The sequence below is a fragment of the Bufo gargarizans genome, chromosome 9, assembly GCF_014858855.1.
Source record: "Bufo gargarizans isolate SCDJY-AF-19 chromosome 9, ASM1485885v1, whole genome shotgun sequence".
NCBI classification, from domain to species: Eukaryota; Metazoa; Chordata; class Amphibia; order Anura; family Bufonidae; genus Bufo; species Bufo gargarizans.
In genome coordinates this window covers 97,357,311-97,379,779 of record NC_058088.1, presented here as the reverse complement: position 1 = coordinate 97,379,779, position 22,469 = coordinate 97,357,311, and the positions used below count along the sequence as shown (strand labels likewise).

General features: G+C 47.4%; 1 protein-coding gene across 1 annotated transcript in view; it reads right to left on the bottom strand.

The window, feature by feature from the left end:
• The window catches only part of LOC122919792 (THO complex subunit 2-like), a 41,686-nt gene extending 20,152 nt beyond the window's left edge, over positions 1-21,534 (bottom strand). The window contains exons 1-6 of the mRNA XM_044268979.1: positions 21,431-21,534; positions 18,701-18,756; positions 13,497-13,588; positions 13,337-13,388; positions 10,668-10,738; positions 9,151-9,272 (exon numbers count right to left, since the gene is read on the bottom strand). Coding sequence (XP_044124914.1) covers positions 9,151-9,272; positions 10,668-10,738; positions 13,337-13,388; positions 13,497-13,588; positions 18,701-18,756; positions 21,431-21,495 — 458 coding nt within the window. The 5' untranslated portion in view covers positions 21,496-21,534. The remainder of the gene's footprint in view (positions 1-9,150; positions 9,273-10,667; positions 10,739-13,336; positions 13,389-13,496; positions 13,589-18,700; positions 18,757-21,430) is intronic.
• Between the last annotated feature and the right edge of the window lie 935 nt (positions 21,535-22,469).

The following is a 22,469-nucleotide window of genomic DNA, read 5'->3' as shown; positions in this document are numbered from 1 at the left end:
CGCTTCGAAACAGGCAACCATCTTTCCCAACAACCGCATGCTGGATCTGAGGGAAGGGCGGTGATGACGGAGGAGACTGCGAACCGACCCGCGAAGGGCCAGACGCTTGTCCAACGGAAGGCGGACCTCCGCCAACTCTGTATCCAGGAGCATCCCCAGGAAGATCAGCCGTCTGGAGGGGGTAAGGGAAGATTTGGGGTGGTTGATAATCCAACCGAACCGCGTCAGGGTCTCCAGAGTGAGTTCCACACTGCGGGATGTCTGAGAGAAGGAGGGTGCCTTGACCAGGATGTCGTCCAAGTATGGGAGAAGAAAAACACTTCTTGAACGTAGAAGGGCCAAGACAGGGGCCAGGACCTTGGTGAACACTCGAGGAGCCGTCGCCAGACCAAAGGGAAGGGCGACGAATTGGAAGTGATCGTCCCCCACCGCGAAGCGCAGGAAGCGGTGATGACATGGAGCAACCGGAACGTGGAGGTATGCATCCTGAATGTCGATTGAGGCCATGAAATCCCCTCTTTCCAGGGAGGCCACTGCGGACCTGAGAGACTCCATCCGGAATCTCTGCAGTCGGAGAAAACGGTTCAGGCGTTTTAGGTCCAAGATCGGACGCACTGAGCCTTCCTTCTTGGGAACCACAAAGAGGTTCGAGTAGAACCCCCTGAACCTTTCCGTCGGAGGCACGGGGGCGACGACACCCTTGTCCATTAGAGAGTGAATGGCCGCGAAGAAGGCGGCCACTCGTACGGGATCTCGCGGAGGACGGGATCGGAAGAAACGGTCTGGCGGAATGGACGCAAATTCGATTTTGTATCCGCAAGATACAATCTCGAGCGCCCATGCGTCTGAGATGTGGGCCCGCCATACGTTCCTGAATAGGAGAAGGCGGCCCCCCACCCGGGTGGGTGGGGGCGCACCTTCAGGCAGAGGGCTGCTGGCCTGTGGGAGCCCGTGCAGGCTGGGACTTGCGCCAGGTAGGTTGCGTCCGAAAAAACGGCTTCTTGCGTCTATCCTGGGCTGGGCCAGAGGAAGAAGAACTGGCCGCGGGTCTAGACCCGGTGGGCTTGCGAAAGGACCGAAAACGGGACGAACCAGCGCGACCACGGGGGGCGCCCATTGGCCTGGACTGGGGGAGGTGAGTACTCTTCCCACCCGTGGCCTCTGATATAAGTTCGTCCAGACGGGTTCCGAACAGGCGGGAACCCGTGAATGGTAGGCCGGCCAAAGAGCGTTTGGAAGCGGCGTCCGCCGCCCAAACCTTCAGCCAGAGTTCCCTCCTGACAGAAACTGCCAGGGCAGAGGAACGGGCAATGAGGGCACCCGCATCAAGGGAGGCCTCACAGACGAATTTTCCGGCCTGAACAATTAGTTGGGCTAAGGAACGGAGGTCCTGAACAGGGACGTCCGACCCTAACTCCCGTTCCAGTTGCAAACCCCATTCAGAGACCGCTTTGCCAACCCAGGCGGAGGCAAAGACCGGTCTAAGGGCCGAACCAGAGGCAGTAAATATGGCCTTGGAGAGGGATTCCGTACGACGGTCCTCAACAGACTGGAGGGAAGATCCGTCCTGTACAGGAATAGTAGTGCTTTTGGACAGGCGAGCCACGGGAGGATCAACCTTAGGCGGGGATGTCCACGTGGTCACAGAATCCGCTGGAAAGGGATAACAAATGTCCAGCTTTTTGGGTGTAATAAAGCGGACGTTAGGCCGAGTCCAAGCCTTGGATACCACAGAAGAAAAATCAGCGAGTATGGGAAAAACCTTGGAGGCCTGTTTGGGGCGGAGAAAGGACACGCCGGCCTGTTCAGAGCTGGGGGGGTCATCGTGTAGCTGAAAGGTATCACGGATGCTAGTGACAAGATGCCCCACCGCGGACGCCAATTTGGACGGAAGCTCTGAGTCCATGTCCACGTCCGAATCCGCCAGTTCTCCCTCAGAAAGCGTATCCCTTTGAGAGGATAGACTTGACTGAGCTCGCACGCATGGCGGAGAGAGCGAAGCATCTGGAGAAGATGTGCGCTCAACCCTTGAACGTTTCTGAGTATGCCGGGCCCTGGAAGATTCGCTGCGAGGCAGGGAACCAGTGGGGGCGGCAGAAACGGTAGTCCCAGCGGGTGCGACAGGGATTGTGGCAGCCTGCGGGAGAGGCGGTCTATCCACGAGACGGCCCACTACGTGTGTAAGGCTTTCCACCGCCTGAGACAGAGACCTAGCCCAGTCAGGGGGTTCAGAGGCACCGGGGGGCGCAGCGGGAAGCGGGCCCTGCACCGGGGCCTGACATGCAAGGCAATGCGGCTCAGATTGCCCACGCGGAAAAAGTTCCTTACAGGCGGTACAGGCATGGTACCAGGGTTTGGGGGCACCTGTGGGATCTGACATGCTGAAGTGTGGTTGTACTCTAATATAGAGACCACAAAGGGTTATAGCAGCTATGACCAGGAGGGTTAGGAGAGGGTTAACTGTCCTACCAGTGCCTCAGAAGAACGTCAGGAGATGGCCCAGATCAGCAGCAGCAGAGAAGCAGTGAACAGCAGTGAGCAGCAGAGAGCGCCCACAGAAGCCGAGCGATGTACACAGGAGGTTAGAGTCCCCCACCGTGTCCCAGCTTCCTGTCAGGAGTGAGGAAGCGCGGGAAACCTCAGCAGAAAGCACGGGGAACAAGCTCCGCCCCCTCCAGCGCTTGAAATGTCTCCTGTGAAGGAGAACGTAGCTCCGCCCCCAAAATGACGCGCGCGTAAGCCCCGGCCCCTACCGGGACCGCTAAGCCCCGCCCCCCGTTCTCGGCGGGAAGGGGGAGAGAGAGAAGAGAAAAATGGAGTCAGCCCTGAATGAGGGGGAGGGGGGGGGGGGAAGATAGCAGCGTGGGGGGGAACGGCGTGGGGGTGCTGAGGATGCTGCTGTGCTGCATTGTCCTGCAGATGAGCGCTCAGAATGAGCGACCACGGGTGCCCCCCTTACCCAGAGGGGTAGATGCTGCAGATAGGGACGGGGTATGGGCTGGAATAGCCATCTCACCGTCCGACGTCTTCACCCTCAGTCCTTTCCAGCAGGGTCGCCCCTTCAGCCACTGGCACCGCAGTGGCAGGAAGCTGGAAGAGGGGCTTGGCGTGCGGGCGACCCCCTAGCTGGCGGGATGTAGGGGAGTCATTGCTGCCCAGATCCTCCTATTGCTTCTGTGGGGGAGGCAGCAGTGCAGATAAGTTGGCACTGGCGCAGCTCAACCCCGGGAGAGCAGAGAGGTCTAATGCGTCTCTGGTATCCCTAGGAAAAAATAAAATAACAAAATTAGAAGAAAAAGTTAAAATAACAAGGAGAAAACAGCCCTGCAGTAGCAGGGAGTGTCTTGCCTCCTTGGACACTAAGCTAAAACTGGTAGCCTCTATCTCCAGGCTGAGGGTATAGCTGATGGAGGAGGGGCTTAACAGTTTTACTTAGTGTCACGCCTCCTAGGGAGCTGAGCTATACCCAAGGTCTGTGTCCCCCAAGGAAAATGGGCGAGAAATAAAGGATGCATCACCTTGGTCGTGTGATCACTGATCAAGCACCGCTAGCAGTTTATACGTGGTCAATCCCAGCTCAGTCGTATTAAGTCTTCGTTATTTTCCAGTAGCGTAAGGGATAATTCCCATTTTGCAAAACTCACTTTTGTCTCAAAGCAAAACCTTGTATAGATAACACAGGATGATTGACACCATTTACAATAGGTGATGTCCCAGCTAATCATCTCCCCCTCCCTGTACAATGAGCTGTGCGCAGTTCACAGCTAGAAAACTCCCAGACGTCAATGAACATCTCCAGTCTATTGTGCCTAGGGTCCGCATTTGGATGTCAAAGGACCATCATGTATTACAAATTCATTATTCCAATATAACTAACCAGACAAACTAGAGCAAGAATTGACTTCTGAGCTGTAGAACAGTATAATAAGATTTTACAATACCACAAATTATTCACAAGCCTGCAATACGAAAACCAGCGGAAGTTTATTTAGAGCAATCGGTGGTAAATCCCAGCTCATAAATTACTGAAGCACCAGAACAGACGCCAGGTTTTAAAGTCAATAACATTCACACAGGATATTTAAAGGGAACCTGCCATCAGGTTATATACCTATTAACCATTACCAAGACTCACACAAGCAAATACATTTACAGACTCCTAGATCCCCAATGATGTGGCATATGGGAGAAAGTTATAAAAAAAATGGGAAGCGGAGCGTGTGCAGAATGAAAAAGATTCCTCTGCTCACATAAGGGAATTCACATTCCCAGAGTCTGCTTCACAAGCATGAGATCTGAAGCATACAGCGAATGACATAGGAGTCACACACAGAGGCCGCACAACGTTTTTTCCTGAAGAGTAAAAATATTTTTAGCCGAGGAGAAGTATGAAAGCTGCAGTAATATAAATGAATAATAGATAGGCATATATAATGTTAAGCGTTTGTTCACACCTGCGTTGCAGATTCTGCAAGACAAAAACACTTGCATGCAGGATTTTTCTGTCCGGTAAAAATACGAGATCCTGAAATAAAACTGAACGGACTCCATCATAATCAATAGAGCTCCTTTTGGTTTGGCACCTCATTTTTTTGTTGTTCAGCTCCTCTAACAGAGCAGAAGAACAGAAATAAATAGTGGTGTGAACAAGCCCCAAGAGGTGGGAAAACATTACTAGTCTAATTAACAATCTCTCCTCCCTGTACAGCCCCCTCCAACATACAGTCCCATGGAAATAACATCGTTCTCTGCCCTCCAGCATAGGGTTAATAAGCCCCTGGGGATGGTCTGGAGCGAATGCTTCGCAGGCAAATTATAGCAAAGTGATAAAATCCAGTTCAATATAGTGTATCTGACTTCCATGTACTTTATCATTGGGCTATAATGTGCTGCAGAGATTTTGTGGGATCAGCGGGTAAGCCTATCAAGAATGCAGGGTCTGTAGCCCAGTTGTTCAGAGCATTATAAATACCAAAGATGATGGCCATTGTCAAGGTACAGGCCCATATCAAAGAGCAAACAAAGGAGGCAGAATGTAAACGTAGGGCAGATGCAAAGCAGGCTGCCCCGTTACCCCTCCCTGTGCATACTGTGGACATAGAACCTCAAGGGGAGGTGGATGTGGACCTTCTCCAGAAATTACAGGAGCAATCTCCTAAACAAGAAAAGGAACAGTGGGAAAAGAGAAAGGCCCAGAAGAACCAGGAAGGTTTGTATGCCATAGATGCTAATATATGCCTTCCTAGGGTACTATACTCCATGATGTGTGCCCTATCACATGGCCTAACCCATCAGTCCAAGGAAGCAATGGTAAGTCTGGTCAGTCAAGGATGGGTGGCCCCGGGGATCAACAATGCCACTGCTAAGTATGTCCAGGGGTGCATGGTCTGTGCTTTCCATAACATAGGAAGGACTGTCAAGGTGCCCCCCAGGTGCACTCCAAAGCCACTATACCCTTTTCAGAGACTGCAGTTGCACTTCATACAACTTCCAAAAGGTAGGCACATATGAGAATGTTCCGATATATGTGGGCCTCTTTTCAGGTTGGCCAGAGGCCTGGCCTACAGCCAAATCGAATGCAAAAACAGAAGCTAAGAAAATTTTGTCTAAAATGGTGTAGATTTGCAGTTCCTAAAGTGATTAAAAAGTGACAGAGGAACTCATTTCACTTCACAAGTGTTACAGGAGATACTTCATGTTCTAGGCATACAGCAGGCATTTCACACACCCCCACAGGCCACAAAACAGCGGAAAGGTAGAACGTCTGAATGGAACATTGAAGCTAAAAATCCTGAAAGCAATGGGCGAGACTGGTAAGCCATGGACAGAACGTTTGCCTATAGCTTTATACACAACTCCTCAGAGGAAAACACAGCTGAGTCCCTATGAGATATTATTTGGCACTGCGCCAAGGACAGGCCTGTATTTTCCCCAATAGCTCCAAACCATGCATTCAGACATGACAGTATGTAGGAGCATTGCACAGGAGATTACAGCAGATTCATAATCGTGTTCTTAGTTCCATTCCAGATCCCTCTCCAGTGGAAGGAACTCATTAACTAAACCCTGGAGATTGGGTCACTGTGAGAAGGCACGTAAGAAGGTCATTAGAACCTTGATTTGACAGTCCATTCCAAGTCCAGCTGACTACACCAACCTCTGAAGCTGGAAGGAAGGCCAACCTGGATTCACGGCTCCCACTGCAAAAAGTTGCTTAAACTATGACTCTGGGGAAGTATTTGTTTTTATTCTATCTAGTTCCATGCATTGTATTACATTGCACTTCTGAGGCATATGATGATGACAATAGTGAATGGGAAAATAAATGTGACAAGTACCAAGTAAAATTGTTGCCCAAATGAGAAATGCATCCGATTGATGGATTTGTAGCCACTTATTTCTGCCAATTCCATGCCATATGCTGCAAATCCCCCTTCAGAAAAGGAGCTACTGTCTTTGCCCTGTTGGGACTTACTCCCTTTGAGATTAGAATTTACCAATAAAGAAACCGCACTAGCTTTACCAGTAACGGGATGGATAAAGTATCCTTGGTGGCAACTGAATATAACAACAAGGGTGAAAGGAAGGATGCTCGCAGTATAGCTGAACCTTAATTTTGTTCTATTTGAATTCTGTCTGAACTTTATCATTTTATCCACTGTTCCATAACAACTTGGCCTTAGAACACATTCTGAAGGCCATCCGTACTTGTGCGGTGACACGGATATTTGTAAGGAAAAGGGAGTATTTCACTAAATTCGGAACACAATGAAGAAGATTGCAAAAGATGCAGTGTGAGCAGATATGTATCAATGTTCTCAGGGATTCTAGGAAATGTTTGTTGATTTTCCACATATAATGGATCCAGATGGTCAGTATTCGTGTCCAAATTGGGTCCAGTTTCAGACAATTGAACTATCACATGTCATTACGTAATCTGCTACGTCTAACTTTAAGTATTGTAACCGCCCTGAAACTCCCAGTTACTCCCATTATTCTAAGGTATATTAATAAAGATATTTGGGAGGGGTCTTTCAGATTTCCTTAGATATAGCAAGCATTGTCTGTGTCTTTGTTATCAGACGATTTATTTAATTACTTTCTTCCTAAAATTTGAACTACTCTGACACTACAAACGTCACTCACTGCTTCCTTTCTACTCTTCCGTTACATCAATGGCCCGGGAGCTCCCCCCTCCTTTCAAGTACAGCTATTATTCCCGCCAGCTGCCCCCGGCTGCAGGGCACGATATCGCTCCCTATCTGGCAGTCCATCCAAACCGACCAGTAAGAAAACTTCTTGCTGTTCAGAGCTTTGTTATTGGTTATTTCAGGTTCCGGCAGCAGCGCTCCGCTGCTTGTACTGTTCATAGCATGCCCTGCGCTCATGAATGGCGTCAGGCTTTTTTTAGGGAGTAAAATGGCCTGGGTCTATGACGCTTGTACAAGCGTTATTGTGATGTCAATCAACAAAACAAGGGCTGGGTTAGGCCGATTCTGAGAGACACACCCCGTTAACAGCTCAGGGTAAGGGCTTATGCATGCAACCATGATCGGCCCGGGAAACAGTCCGTATGTCAGCCACGTATCCCGGACAGACTATCATAATAATTTACGATACAGACAGTCTCAATTTGATTGCGAGGCTATTCAATAGACCCGTGAGCAAATATGAACTGACTGGGGTCGATCAGGGTCGTGTGCATGAGCATCTGTCAGCTCATACCTTGATATATATTAGCCCTTTAGTGAATCTAAGGTGTTGCCGTTGAATCCATGTTTGTTGCTGGCCGCACCTCCACCACTTTGACTGACAGGGCCAGGCAGTGCAGACATACTCGCAACTGGACCTGACGTCTCGTACCAGCGCATTCAGAACACAAGCAGTACATGGCTGGAGATCACCATGCAGGTGGAATTCTGCTTGGCAATCTTCAGAAATTTACTGCACATGCACCGAATGCGCTGCAGTGAGATTTTGAGGCCAGAAGTGGTGGGGGATGCCGCTTGGAAGAGAATGAGTAGAGGCGAAATGAGGTCCAACAACAACAACCCCCATGTAGCACCAATGGGCTAATTTGCATAGAATGTAAAGGCTGATTTCTCAAAACGGGGGGCATGGATTGTAATGGGACTAAGAGCATTGCATTGTACTGACCAGCAAGTCAGATGGCTATATATTAAGGTATGTGCTGACATAATACAACTCAAGAGTTTAATAACTCTTATCTCAGATAGGCTACACTGCTGTGGACCAATAACCTTAAGTTAGCAATTGTATTTACAACTGCGTGGTTGTTAAAGGGACCAAACCTGGTTCCCTTTGACTGATAGAGATTTATTTCAATCTGGACATTTATGTCATATCCACAGGATACGCCATAAATATCCAACAATCAAGGTCCTATTAGGAGACCTGACTCCTATCTCGCAGCTCCTATGATAGATAGCCATCTCCATTCAAATCTATGGGAGTAAGGCTGAGTTCACACGAGCGTGACAGATTTGGTCCGGATGCGTTCAGGGTGCGTTCAGTTAAACTCGCACCATTTTGCAAGCAAGTTCAGTCAGTTTTGGCTGCAATTGCGTTTAGTTGTTCAGTTTTTTCCGCGCGGGTGCAATGCGTTTTGATGCGTTTTTCACACGCGTGATAAAAAAACTGAAGGTTTACAAACAACATCTCCTAGCAACCATCAGTGAAAAACGCATTGCATCCGCACTTGCTTGCAGATGCAATGCGTTATTAACGCAGCCCCATTCACTTCTATGGAGCCAGGACTGCGTGAAAAACGCAGAATATAGAACATGCTGCGATTTTAAAGCATTGCAGAAGTGATGCATGAAAAAAAATGCTCATGTGCACAGCCCCATTGAAATGAATGGGTCAGGATTTAGTGCAGGTGCAATGCGTTCACCTACTGCATTGCACCCGCCCGTGTGAACGCAGCCTAAAGAGCTGGGTAAGCATGCTTGAGTATTTTCAGGGTTCCCAGCGGAAGTGAATAGAATGAGATGCAAATGCATAACCATCTCTCCCCTCTCAAGGGTTCCAGATCTGTGAACCAGAGACATCTGAAAACAAAAGGATGGTGCCCTCACCACATGTCCTTTACAGGAACACGACTTAATAAAATAGGTCTAGTCTACTCACAAAAGTTTGGTCTTTATTTTGACAGATTTCTGATTGAATTGCTGGGACTGCTTGATGAGTCCTAATGATTCCAGTGTTTCAGGATCCAGACGCTCCTTCAGGATAGTGTCAGATACCAGATACTGTTAATAAGAGACAGACAGTAAATGTTACTAAACTCATTCATCCCATAAATGGAGTTTCCAGGAAATCTACACCTGGGTGCGCTGTTGTCGAGACATAATTAGTATTTTAGCTGCGCCTGCAATGTCATTCTGCACCCAAAAGTGGTGCATTTTTATCACACAGTGGGGCAGATTCACTATTGTAAATGTGACAGTCTAGGTTTGCGAAGGTTCAGGGTAAGTCCACGCAAGTTTTACGGCAGCAGCAAAGTAAATAAGATTTTAAGAAATGCACACTGCAAAATAAAATTCTGAGCAAATTAATGTCTCATGTCGCCGTTATTAAGACGAGATGAAGCACAGTCCCAACCACCAGCTGGCTGGTGCTCGCGGTTTCAGTCGTTACCATTGCAGTGCATGAGAGCTACGGAAACAGTGTAGCACAGCAAGCCATGCTCCGAGTTAGGGTAACAGCATAGTTTGCTGTGCTACGCCGCTTCCTTAGTGCTCATGCACTTTAGTGGGAGATACTGAAAAATCGAGCGCAGGAGTGTTCTGTTGTTTCCTGGCCGGTTGGTGGTCGGCCTGTGCGTCATCTCACTTTAGTAACGGTGAGATGAGACAACCCCTTTAACCTGCAGCGTGGAGTCTCTAAAGAAGCACATATATAACTAATGCTAAAGCACCATTGCACACTGAATCATTCTGACGAGTATGCAAATGAGGCACAAAGTGCCTAGTTGGGCATTTTTAAGAACCCAGTTCCTAACCCTTGCGCTGCCACATTCGTCCCCTCTGCCTGAGCCACCATTAATCCCCTTTCCCTCTGCCTACAATATCACCAAACCTCTCAATCGAAATCTCGCTCAGGCACCTACTGGTAATCAGCCTGCACCACCACATTACAGCACATACTGCGGACAACAGCGTCAGAGACCAAACTGGGCATGCGCCACTGATGTCTTCAGCGCCCAAGATTTAGATGCAGATGCTTGCCGATATTGCAGATGAGGATTGTTACCATAGATTCCTACGGATTCGTGTCATTAGAAAGGAACAAATTAAAGGGGTATTCTGGTTATAGCAAGTTATCCTCTAATCACAGGATAGGGGGATAACTATCAGATCGGTGGGGTCCCAGCAGTAGGACACTCACCAATCATGAGAACGGGGGCGCTGTATCCTGTGGAGCTTCCCTGAAATATACAGACAGGCTGGTTGGAAATGCGTGCAGCCCCTCCAGAGATAGAGCACTGAATGCCCATTTAATCCACCAAACGCTATAACATCTGCTATCCAATATATAAAAGTAAATCTAATCATTAATCCGTGTAAAGCATGTTAACCCCTGAGTTACATCCTCTTCTCAACATACACATGAAATACTCCAATATAAATGTAAAACTATCTTACCAGACACGATGAGACCAACTGGGTAAAATGATCTCTCTTCCATTTCTCCTCCAAACAGCTTGTTTCAATGTCTGTCAAAAAAGGACAAAAACATACATAGAATATCCCTTTAAATGAGTCTTCCATGACATATACGCACCGATTCCCCATCCTAGTGTGCAGGAGTACACAGTAGGGAGTTACACCTAGAGGCTCCGCGCCCTCTGCACTTTAGAGGTCAAAGAACAGAACAGAAAGAACAGCTGCAACAGGTAGGCCAGTTTTATAGGTACAAAACTGCTGACAGATGCCTGTTAACATTGAAAATGCACACACACAAAAACAGCCCCACACTTCTCTTCCCACAGGAGGCCCCGTCCTCCTGGACAGAAACACAGCTGATCGTGCGATCAGCTGCGTTTCTGCCCGCAGCGCCGCACGATGAAGCATTACAGCTTCTGCTCCCGCACTGTAACAGGAGCAGGTCTGTTCACGGCTGTAAGTGACAGCGGGGGAGCCGAGGAGAAGGCAGAAGCAGTGTATCAGCGCTTCTGCCTTCTCCTCAGATAGGCGAGTGTTATGCAGGGTGGACCCGGCTTGGGGGCAGAGGAGTGCAGAACTGCAGGGCCAGGAGACCGTTCTCAGCTCTACCTGTGTACAATGCACCCACCGCAGGCTGGTTTTCCCTGTAACTGGGGCTGCTTTGTTTGCCCCAGTTACAGTGGAAATGGTGCAAAAAAAAGTCTGTGTCCCCAAAGGTCTTTCAGTGACCTCTTGGTAATAAAAGAATAAAACACAAATAAAAGAATATATAAAATGATTCGGCAAACAAATACTAAATTATAAAAAAATAATAAAATACAAATAAAACAAAAAAAAAATTTAAGGAAAAATTGCAAAATATAAGAGAGTGTTCACTGTCCCCCAAGTCTTTTTATGATCCCTTGGGGGACACATTTTGCTGCAAAATATAAAAAAAAAAATAGTAGTGTGTTCATTGTCCCACGACAGTCTTTTAATGACCTCTTGGGTGACATATTATATGGCAAAACCCTGTAAAGCAGGGGTGCACAACCTGCGGCCCGGGGGACACATGCGGCCCTTGATACCATTCTGTGCGGCCCCCAACCATCTGGTAACAGACATGTATGCCTATGTCTTGTGGCTGCTCACATGTATTTTTTATGTATTTCTCCCATTAGATGGGAGTCCTGGAAGTGTAACTAGACATTAATGGTACATAATGTGTGTTCAATATGCCATAAGTACAATATTTCAGTTGTTAAAGGGAACCTGTCACCGGGATTTAGGGTATAGAGCTGAGGACATTGGTTGCTAGATGGCCACTAGCACATCCGCAATAACCAGTCCCCATAGCTCTGTGTGCCTTTATTGTGGAAAAAACCCGATTTGATACATATGCAAATTAACCTGAGAGGAGTCCTGTCCCTGACTCATCTCACATACAGGACTCATCTCAGGTTAATTTGCATATGTATCAAATCGTGTTTTTTCCACAATAAAAGCACACAGAGCTCTGGGGACTGGGTATTGCAGATGTGCCAGCGGCCATCTAGCAACCCATGTCCTGAGCTCTATACCCAAAATCCCGGTGACAGGTTCCCTTTAATACACCTTTAAATTTTTATTTCGGCCCTCGTCATTGGTTTAGTCTGGCAATGTGGCCCCCAACCAGGAAACGTTGTGCACCCCTGCTGTAAAGGGAAGCTTACTTACCTGCTTCCCGGAGGAGGCTCTCCGCTGCTTCTCCTCCAGGTCTGTGATGCTCCTCACATCACCGCAGCCAATCTCTAGGCATGGCAGTGACCAGCTTCCCTTACACCATGACAAATAGTCACATGACATAAGGGGGTCCTGTCTCCCTCCAGCGATTGGCTGTGGTGATGTCAAACCGGATGTGTTCAGTGAGGGAGCCTAGTGGAGCATCGCAAGCCTGGATGAGAAGAAGGAGAGGGGTGCTAATGCCTGGTGGCTTTTACAGGCCTGGCCAAAAGGAGGGAAGGGGAGAGGCATTTTCTAAACTCCCTCAATTCTTGCACAACCCTTTTAACCTTACCCTGTGTTGATTTTTACTTATAAAAAAAATAAATAAATTGTAAAACCATTAATAAAGATGTAATTAAAATAATTCATGACTAAAAGCTATGTTTTAGTAGAGTAAAGTTGGTCAAAGGAAAAAGATGATGAAGAATCATGGAGCCCACACCATATATTTCTACGACCGTTAGCGCTTTGTAATAAAGTTAATACAAATTTATATTCATTCTTAAAGGGCTTCTGTCACCCCATTAAACCGCCTGCGCAGATTGAAGAGAGGTACGGCCGCGGCGCAGGCGCCAGATATTGAATCAAAACAGGCAGGGCCAGCAGAGAAAGGGCCAGCGGACGGGATCTGTCAATCAACAAGCAGAGGGGGCGTCATTACCATCGGAGGACGCGGCTGCTACCAGCAAGTAGCCGCCCTAGTTTCTGGTAGCAAGGTAATTTACATATTTTTAAAAAATCGATTTTTAACAAATTCTACTGAACGAAAATCATTAATTAGCTTATGTATGATGAGATTGCAGTGTAGGGATTATTAGTAAAGAAAAAAAAAAAGAAAAAAACGGTTTAATGGGGTGACAGAAGCCCTTTAAAATATTTGTCATTTTTAATGTGACAGAACTTACCCAGAACACAGAAGACATCTGCTAGGATAGAAGGCATGTCATCCCTGAAATCCTGGTCACAAAGAAAGAAAAAAGTCGTATGTGGAAATACGCATGTACAAATGAAATAAGGCTTTGCTGAGTCTGTCCCATCGGACGTACAAACCAGACAAGTACTCACTATGATCTCGGTCAGCACTCCAGCAGCTTGATCCTGCTTCAGATTTCCTTTAATTACATGACAGGCTAGCTCATAAAGAGCCTGCTCCATATCTAGTGCAGACAGAAGAGACATTCAGGATATAGAGGACACAATACACACCAACCAAACTAAGAGGCAAATATGAGAACTCCTAACATCTCACCACCGTGATGGAAAGACTCGTAAGTGCAGGGGCGGCGGACGTTCTGTCTAGCAACAGGTATCAAACATCTATGATGAGATGGGAGGTAGGTAGTACTTACATGACCCTATTGTGCTAGTGGTTATCTGCACAGCCCCCCCTCTAAAGACACAGTGATTTTTAAAGGAAATGTTCACCAAAACATTTTCTGCAAGAAAAAGCCAGATAGCGACACATTTTTTTTTTCTAATCAGTTTTTATTTTCTGATTGCAGATTTCTTCTATTTTCTGAACATGATTATGGGGGCGGCCATCTTGCCTGAGCTGTTCCTAACAGCATTTAGAAAGCATTAAAGAGGATCTTTCATGGGATTGTATGTTACAAACAGGTATGCTTAACAGATAAGGCAGCCCCTACAGATGCAAGCACTTTTTTTTAATTAAATACCCCTCCGTTCCGCCGCTGTGTTCCCCGCCTGATATGTTCATTTAGAACATCGGTATAGAGAGGAGGAGACATTTGATATTCTCAATGGGCGTCTCCTTCTCCCTGGCTGTAGCGCAATCCAATTGCAGAGGAGAGAGTCACAGCCAGAGAGAAGGAGACGCCCATTGAGAAAACCAAATGTCTCCTCCTCCCTGTACAGATGGTCTAAATCAGACATGCTCAACCGGCAGCCCTCCAGCTGTTGTAAAACTACAACTCCCACAATGCCCTGCAGTAGGCTGATAGCTGTAGGCTGTTCGGGCATGCTGGGAGTTGTAGATTTGCAACAGCTGGAGGGACACAGGTTGAGCATGCCTGGTCTAAATGAACATATCAGGCGCCAAACACAACGGCGGAACGAAGGGGTATTTAAGAAAAAAAAAAAGCGCTTGCATCTGTAGAGGCTGCCCTATCTGGTAAGCATACCAGTTTGTAACACATCATCCCATGAAAGGTCATCTTTACGGCAGCCCCATGGGCCATAGACAATGGTCAGGGGGGACCTCAGTGACTTCTATAGGAGAGTTTTCTGGGCAGGCTCTGTGACCTGTGCAGAGGTCATTGTACAAGGGAAGAATAGATAAGATTTGACAATTGTGAATGGTGGATCCTGTCATTCTAATCCTGCCTAACCCTCCTCCCGAAATGAAAGGAGTGGCCGGTTGGGCATGTGCATGACCACTCCTTTGATTTCTTTTGGCAGTCCGGAGATGGCAGAGGGCTATACTCTGCTATCTCCAGAACTCCTACAGAAATTACAGTGCAAGTGTCTGTTCGCGTGACTTTTGGCGATCCCAGAGGTAGCACCCTCAGCAATCTAATAGTTAATTGATAACGTAACTGGAACACCCCATTTCACCACTTCCAGACCGGGCCATTTAACCCCTACCTGACCAGGCCTAATTTAGAAAATCTGACATGTCAATTTACGTGGTAATAAATTTGCAACGCTTTTACTTATCCAAGCCAGAGATTGTTTTCTCGTGACACATTGTACTTCATGTACTAACAAGTCAATATGTTTTACCTTTATTTATTTATTTAAAAATAATCCATTTTCTAAATTTGAATCTAAATTTGAATCTCTCTGCTTTTAAGACAGTTAGTAATGCCTCATAAAATATTCATTAACATTCCCCATATGTCTACTTTATGTTGGCATCATTTTAGTAATGTCATTTTATTTTTTTAGGACGGGTTTAGAATTTTAGAAGCAATTTTTTAAGTTTTGAAGAAAAAATTTCCAAAGTCAACTTTTTTAAAAAGGACCAGTTAAGTTCGGAAGTCACTTTGTGGGGCTTAAATAATAGAGCCAACCCATAAATGACCCCATTTTAGAAAGGACACCGCTCAAACTATTCAAAACTGGTTTAGAAATGTTGTTAACCCTTTAGGTATTCCACAGGAATTAAAGCAAAATAGATGTGAAATTTCAAAACGTCACTTTGTTTTGCAGATGTTCCATATTAATAAATTTTTTCCTGGAACACATCAAGGGTTAACAACAAAACAAACCTCAATATTTATTATCTTGATTATGCAGTTTGCAGAAACACCCCATATGTGGTCGTATACTGCCATTTGGGCGAAGAAGGCAAGGAGCGTTGTATGGTTTTTGGAGGTCAGATTTAGCTGAAATGGTCTTTGAGCACCATATTGCATTTGAAGAGACCCTGAGGTAACCCCACAGTGAAAACCCCCTAAAAAGTGACCACATTTTGTAAACTACACCAGCCAAGGAATTTTTAAGGGGTGTAGCGAGCATTTCACTCAACAGCTTTTCATAGAATTTTTAATACTTTAAAAATTATTAAAAACGACTTTTTTTTCACAAGAAAATTGTGCTTTAGGCCCAAACTTCTTTTCACAAAAGATAACAGGAGAATTTCTCCCCCCCCCCCCCCACAATTTTCTACCCGCTTTCTCCTGAATACAGTAACACCCCAAATGTGGTTGTAAACAGTTATTTGGGGATCAGAAGGGAAGGAGCGGCATCTGGATTTTCTAACATGGTATTTTCTGTCATGGTTTTTAAGAGCAATAACTTTTTTAATTTTTTGCTGACTGAGCTGCGTGAAAGCTTTTGTGCGAGACAAGCTATAGTTTTTATTGGCACCATTTTGGGATACATTTGGCTTTCTGGTTGCTTTTTATCTCATTTTTGGGAGGTGAACTCTCACAAAAAAATTACAATTATACAATGCGATTTCCTGAATTTTGGATTTTTTTTATTCTGTCTCTGAGTGGGAATGCACCCACAATGTGAATTTCAAACCCTCCATGATTTGTAAGTGGGGGAACTTCCAACATTGCAGGTTGTTCAAATACTTCTGTTCCTCACTGTACGACTTTTTGTCACATAAAATGATGGACTATGTGATGTGACAAAAAGGATTCGTTTGTGTTATGTGACCACGGCGCGGGAGTGAAGCGCTTACTTTTACTCACCGCTCCATGGTCACCCACCGGCCCGCACTGTATCCTGACATCGTCAGTTCATAGTGCACGTAAGCGCGCACTATGACCGGATGCTGTGTGACATCAGGACGACAGTGCAGCAGCACCCCTACAGGAAAGTTAAGTACTGGCGTTGGGGACACGGCTAGGAGGGGCAGCTTGATGGCACAAAAATATAAATAGATCAGGGGCCAGCAACCTCAGGCACTCCAGCTGTGGTAAAACTACAACTCCTAGCATGCATTCCTGCTTGGTTGTTATCAGTACTCTCATCAAAGCGAATGGAGCATGCTGGGAGCTGTAGTGACGGAGGCTGCTGATCCCTGGTCTATATGGAACACATACTATGTCTTTTGCTCAGGAAATTAGCAGTGGTCCAAAATAACAGAAGTCACAGCCTTCTCAGATGTACGTGTGACATATCAGCAGAGCATTTGAATAGTTTACCTTTTAAGGGCTCATGCACACGACTGTGTGCTGGCAGGGCCCGTGCTGCGGACCGCAAATCACTTGAACGGGGTCCGCGATCCACATCCGACAGTCCGCACCTCAAAAAAGTAATGCATGCAGTGTGGAGGCACGGCCAGAAACACCACGGAAGCACTCCGTAGTGCGGACCAAATTCAAGTGAATGCAATACGGCTTCGGGGGGGCAATGGCCGTGTGCATGAGCCCTAAGACAAAGGCTTTCCCTCCTCTCACCATAAGGCTACATTCACACATCACTAATGCCTTATGAGAAACAGATGTTAAAAAACATTCCCCTCAGTTTTATTGGGGCTGTTGGTCAGTAAAAACGGGCATGACAGAACACGTTTATATTTTGACGTCCCATATTCACTGGCCATCAAAAAACAGCAGTGCGAATGACCCCATAGACTACCATTGTTCTTAAAAGGGACGCCTGATGGTCGTTCAAAAATTTCCATTCTTCACTTTTGTGTGAATGTAGCCTTAAGTGTCTGTACACATTGCATCAGGTGGATTGCATCATTTACCAGCCATGACATTTAGGCTTGGTTCGCACATGACCAAATAGCTGTGGATATCCATGATTCAAATCCGCAGCGTTGTAGTAGCAGAAAAAGAAACTGCAGCGAAATCCGCAGCATGTCAAGGTAGGCTGCGGTTCTCCCAAGTGGATTTCACTTTGATAATATGCTGCTGCTGATGCTCTTATGGCCACGAGTGGGTGGGGCCAAAAATGGGTTTCCTGTGCCCCCCTGTATAGATGTAGAGGCGGGGCCGACACCATTCATCATTGTGGGACTGTCAAAGAGGATCAAAGTGTAGTCCTCAACTACTTCAGTCAGTCCCACAGAGGTAAACAGAGCCGCAGCGCACATGCTTGACCGCTGCTTCATTAATACAGGACCCCCGGTCTCATGATCAGTGGGGGCCCAGCAGTTAGACAGCCACCGTTTAGACACTTAAAGAGGTTCTCCAGAAATAATTTTAAATGGTGGCCAACAACCTGTCCTAGAATGTGAACAGGACTGGTTGCCTGCACTTGCAGAGCTGCCCAGGGGTGTGGGGCCTCACCACACACTACGCTCGGGCGCTGGCTGAGAGTTCCTGCCAGGCTACTCAGCCATGGTGGCATTTTGTAGGCAGGGTCGCTTCATTACCATCTACTGTAGAGCAGTGCAGTGAGGCCCTGTCCCTTCACCCCCATTTGCAACTGGTAGCAACCAGCCTTGCTGACAGGCTACTGGAGGCCATTTTGAATCACTCAGAAACCCCTTTTTAAGCTCTATACTGTAGATTTGTGATGATTTTTAAGGAGCATGTAAGCAACCAATCAGATTCTCTCTCTCTCTCTTTTGTCCATGAAAGTAACAATCTTATTGGTTGCTACAGGCAGCCCCTTACTTTTCCCCTGTGCTCCCCCATCATACAAACGCTCGTTTCTGATAATAGGCCCATGCCGGCAAACAAAGGAAAGGTAAAAGGGGTGTGCTGCTGAAATCACGGAACATGATGAAGGATGAGCGCTCATCGTCCCCCACGCACGGTCCATCGGCCTTTCTCATGGGGCGCTGGCGGACTTGTGTCATGTCAATGAATGTTCAATGCGCTGCCACATAAAATGTTTACCTTTGAACGTCACATTTTCCTGTCCTTTTTCACTGAGGCTGCGACACAACTGTACGCTGTGGAAACATAGTATAGGAAGAAGGTGAGCAACGACCAGAAAGTCAGTAGTTCAGTCAAAAACCGAACTTTTCGAAATTATCAAATATAATCAATGGAAGGATCCTGCAAGGAAGCAGACCATTTAAATGGCATCCGTCAGCAGACTTGTACCTATGACACTGGCTGACCTGCTGCATCTGCACTTGGCAGCTGAAGACGTCTGTGTTGGTCCCATGTTCATATGTGTCCTCATTGCTGAGAAAAATGATGTCTTACTATATGCAAATGAGCCTCTAGGAGCAATGGGGGCGTTGCCGTTACTCCTAGAGGCTCTGCCCACCCTGCAACTGCTGCAGGAGGCGACAGCTGCAGAGAACTCGGAGCCTCTAGGAGTAACACCAACGCCCCCTTTGCTCCTAAAGGCTCATTTGCATATAGTAAAAGATCATTTTCCTCAGCAATGTGGGCACATATGAACATGGGACCAACACAGATGTAGGTCAGATAGTTTCAAATCTGTTGACAGGTGCCCTTTAAAGGGATCTATTTAATCCTACAACCGGGTTCCCTGGACTAGATAAATAACATTCACACTGTTCTAGAACAGCATGGCTTCCTACAAGTTATTTTCTGCTGGCAAGAAAAAAAAAAAAAAAAATAATGATTGTTGGACGGCTCCCAACGGTTGGTGAAACAGCCATTAAAGGGGTTGTCCAGTGTTTTAGGAGGAACCTGGAGAACACTCAGCGAGTGACTGCAAGAATAGACCATGACTTAAAAAGCAGGTCCTGTCTGCAGTAGTGATGTCACACTGACGACACATGCCCACTGCAGCCACTTGCCTCAGCAGTCCGCTGCTCGAGGGCAAAGACTGGCTGCAGCAGCCATGTCAACGTGACATCACCGCTGAAGCCTGGTCAACAGAGCCCAGCCAGGAGAAAAAGGACATCTGCAGCGCAGGATTTGCAATGTAAGTAACGGTCTCTATTCTTCATTGCAGGCACTCCCCAAGTGTTGTCTGCTTTCCTCCTGAAACTGCACTGCCCCTTTAAGAGAAGAGCATTCTAAAAACACAAGCTGCCATAGACCGCGCCTGATGACCGGTATGTGTCCGAGGACTCACACACACGAGGATACATTTCTTGTGCTTTTCAACTTTTATTTTTTGCATGTTTTCTGTGGAACAGTGCAGCCATTAAGGGGTCATCCAACCCCTAAAAAGCCCCGGCACCGCACACAGGTTAAATATTTACCCCGCTTCCCGGCACCCACGTCACTCCTGATGCCCGAACCATCTCTCACGATTGGGGGGTGGCAATAGCAGGCCGCAACAGGAACTAGCCTCCATAGAACCACCTGGTGGTCCCCATAGCGGCCCGCTACTGGCTGGGTAGATGCTAATCTGTTCCTTGTGGACTGAAATACGGACATGGCCACGTGCACAAAGCCGTAGAGGGATTCCGTTTTAGAGCCCGGAGGATTATTTGCCCACGTTCACACTAGGCAGATTTTCCATACTCAGATCCACAACAAAAAGCCCTAATTTAGGCAATTATTTTCCATGCAGATATTGTTGTAGACAGGCTGAAGAAGACGCTATCCAATATGTCTGGAGGGGCATCACCGCCTTCTATAAACGTCTGATAGGTGCGGGTCCCACATGTATCTGCAGAACAGGGGTGGGCAGATGCCCACTGCATACAGGGGGCTATTCCGGAGAAAGGTACGGGTTCCAGGGGCGACATTTATAGCATGTCCATATTAACACATCCCATGAACGGCGTGTAAGTCTAGCAGATCAGACCGCACATCCGGAAAAATGGCCAATAGCGTGATTAGTGGTCCTAACGTGGTTGTTACCACGACAAAAAGACAACTGTGCAAAAAATATCCGCGCCTTCAGATAAAAGACCCCAGAAGTCAATCACTGGACCCTGCTGAGGCCAGGGCTGGGCTGCAGAGGTCACAAAGGTAGACATGCACATCATCACAGTACAGAAACACCGCTGGGAACCACTGGAGCGGCAGCCATATAACTGCAGGAAATTTACCAGGTGCCTAGGCTTTTATTATTATTTTTATGGTAATTCTTCTCAGAAAACCCCCTTACGGCTGGGGCTACATGGCAACGTTGGCCGTGACAAGGCAGCGCTGCGTAAAACCGCAGCCGTAGAAATGAACGAGGACACAGCGCAAGTCGCCGCCACTCCAGAATGCTCAGACAGATGGAGCAGGGTTGGATTTTTCGCCACAGTGGCACTGTGACCCCATTTGTTTCCCTGGTCACGGCCAAGATCCTCAGGTAGCCCCAGCTCTTGGAGAAGTCAGCAGAAACACTGCTATACCCTGCTGCAGCCAATCAAATCACTGCTCTAATCTGCAACCCCCACCACGGAGAAATGAGAGCCGCCTCCTGATTGGCTCAAAGTGTTACAGCCAAAAGGAGCGGAGGTGCCGCGCACGGCCTTCGTGCAGTAAAGCGAGACCCCAGGCCGGCCCGCACACCCCCGGGCGCTCAGCGGCCCTCTCCCGCCGCGTCCCGTCCGGCCCTCCCCACACTCTCACGTTAAGCGGCCTCCGGCGCGGCTGTCCGGCTCTCTCCCTCCCGCGCCCACATCTCCGCTTCCGTTACAAACCCGCAAACCCCTCGCGCCCCGCACCGACCCCCAGTCCCCCGAAACTCCGACTTACAAGTCATTTTTTCCGGATTTTTCCCAATTCTTTATCCAATCAGCAGGTAGTACTGCCGCCGCCATCTTCCCTCTATAGTACAGATAGCCCGGATGTTTAGCACATCACTAGAGGTCAAAGGGGAGGTGGGAGGAGCGGTGCATGCCGGGAACGAGGCCTGCCCTGCTGATTGGTGCGGGGCGGCCCGTGGCAGGGTGTACCGACGGCTCCGCTCCTAGTGCGGGGGCCCGAGGTCTCATGAGCCGTCACTGCTTCTGTTCAATAAAACGACATTGTTACTTTTTATTACTCTTGTAACCTTTTATTTATTTTAATTTGTATTACATTTTTATGCACTTTTGCCTTTTTAGAGGGGATTTTTTTGTACCTGCGCTTTTGCTACAAAAATTACAGTTCCAGATGTTAGCTGAAGGTCTATAGCAGTGATGCCCGACCTGCCGCCCTCCAGCTGTTGCAAAACTACAACTCCCAGCATGCCAAGACAGGCCTACAGCAGGGCATGATGGGAGTCATAGTTTTACAACAGCTGGAGGGACGCAGGTTAGGCATCCTTGGTCTACAGCAGTCATCCTCAAACTGCGGTCCTCCAGCTGTTGTAAAACTACAACTCCCACAATGCCCTGCTGTAGGCTGATACCTGTAGGCTGTTCGGGCATGCTGGGAGTTGTAGTTTTGCAACAGCTGGAGGGCCGCAGTTGGAGGATGCCTGGTCTAGAGGGATTTTGTTTTCTGCTTCTGACGTTTTGCATGCACACTAACGTCTTTTTTGTCTATGTCTGTTCCTGTTTTTTTGCGGCTCATATGCAGAACTATTCACTTCAGTGGGGCCGCGGAAATGACTCTGTGTGCATTCCATGTCCGTTCCTATTATTGTCCGCTCTACAGACAGGGACAGTACTGTACTAGTATGGATCGGCCGTTTGGTTTTGAAAAATGCATAACGCACACGGCCGTTACCCGTGTTTTGCGGATCCGCAATTTTATAACGCTTTATAATTCTTTGTAACCCTTAAGCCACCTGCACATGTTGTAGAATATC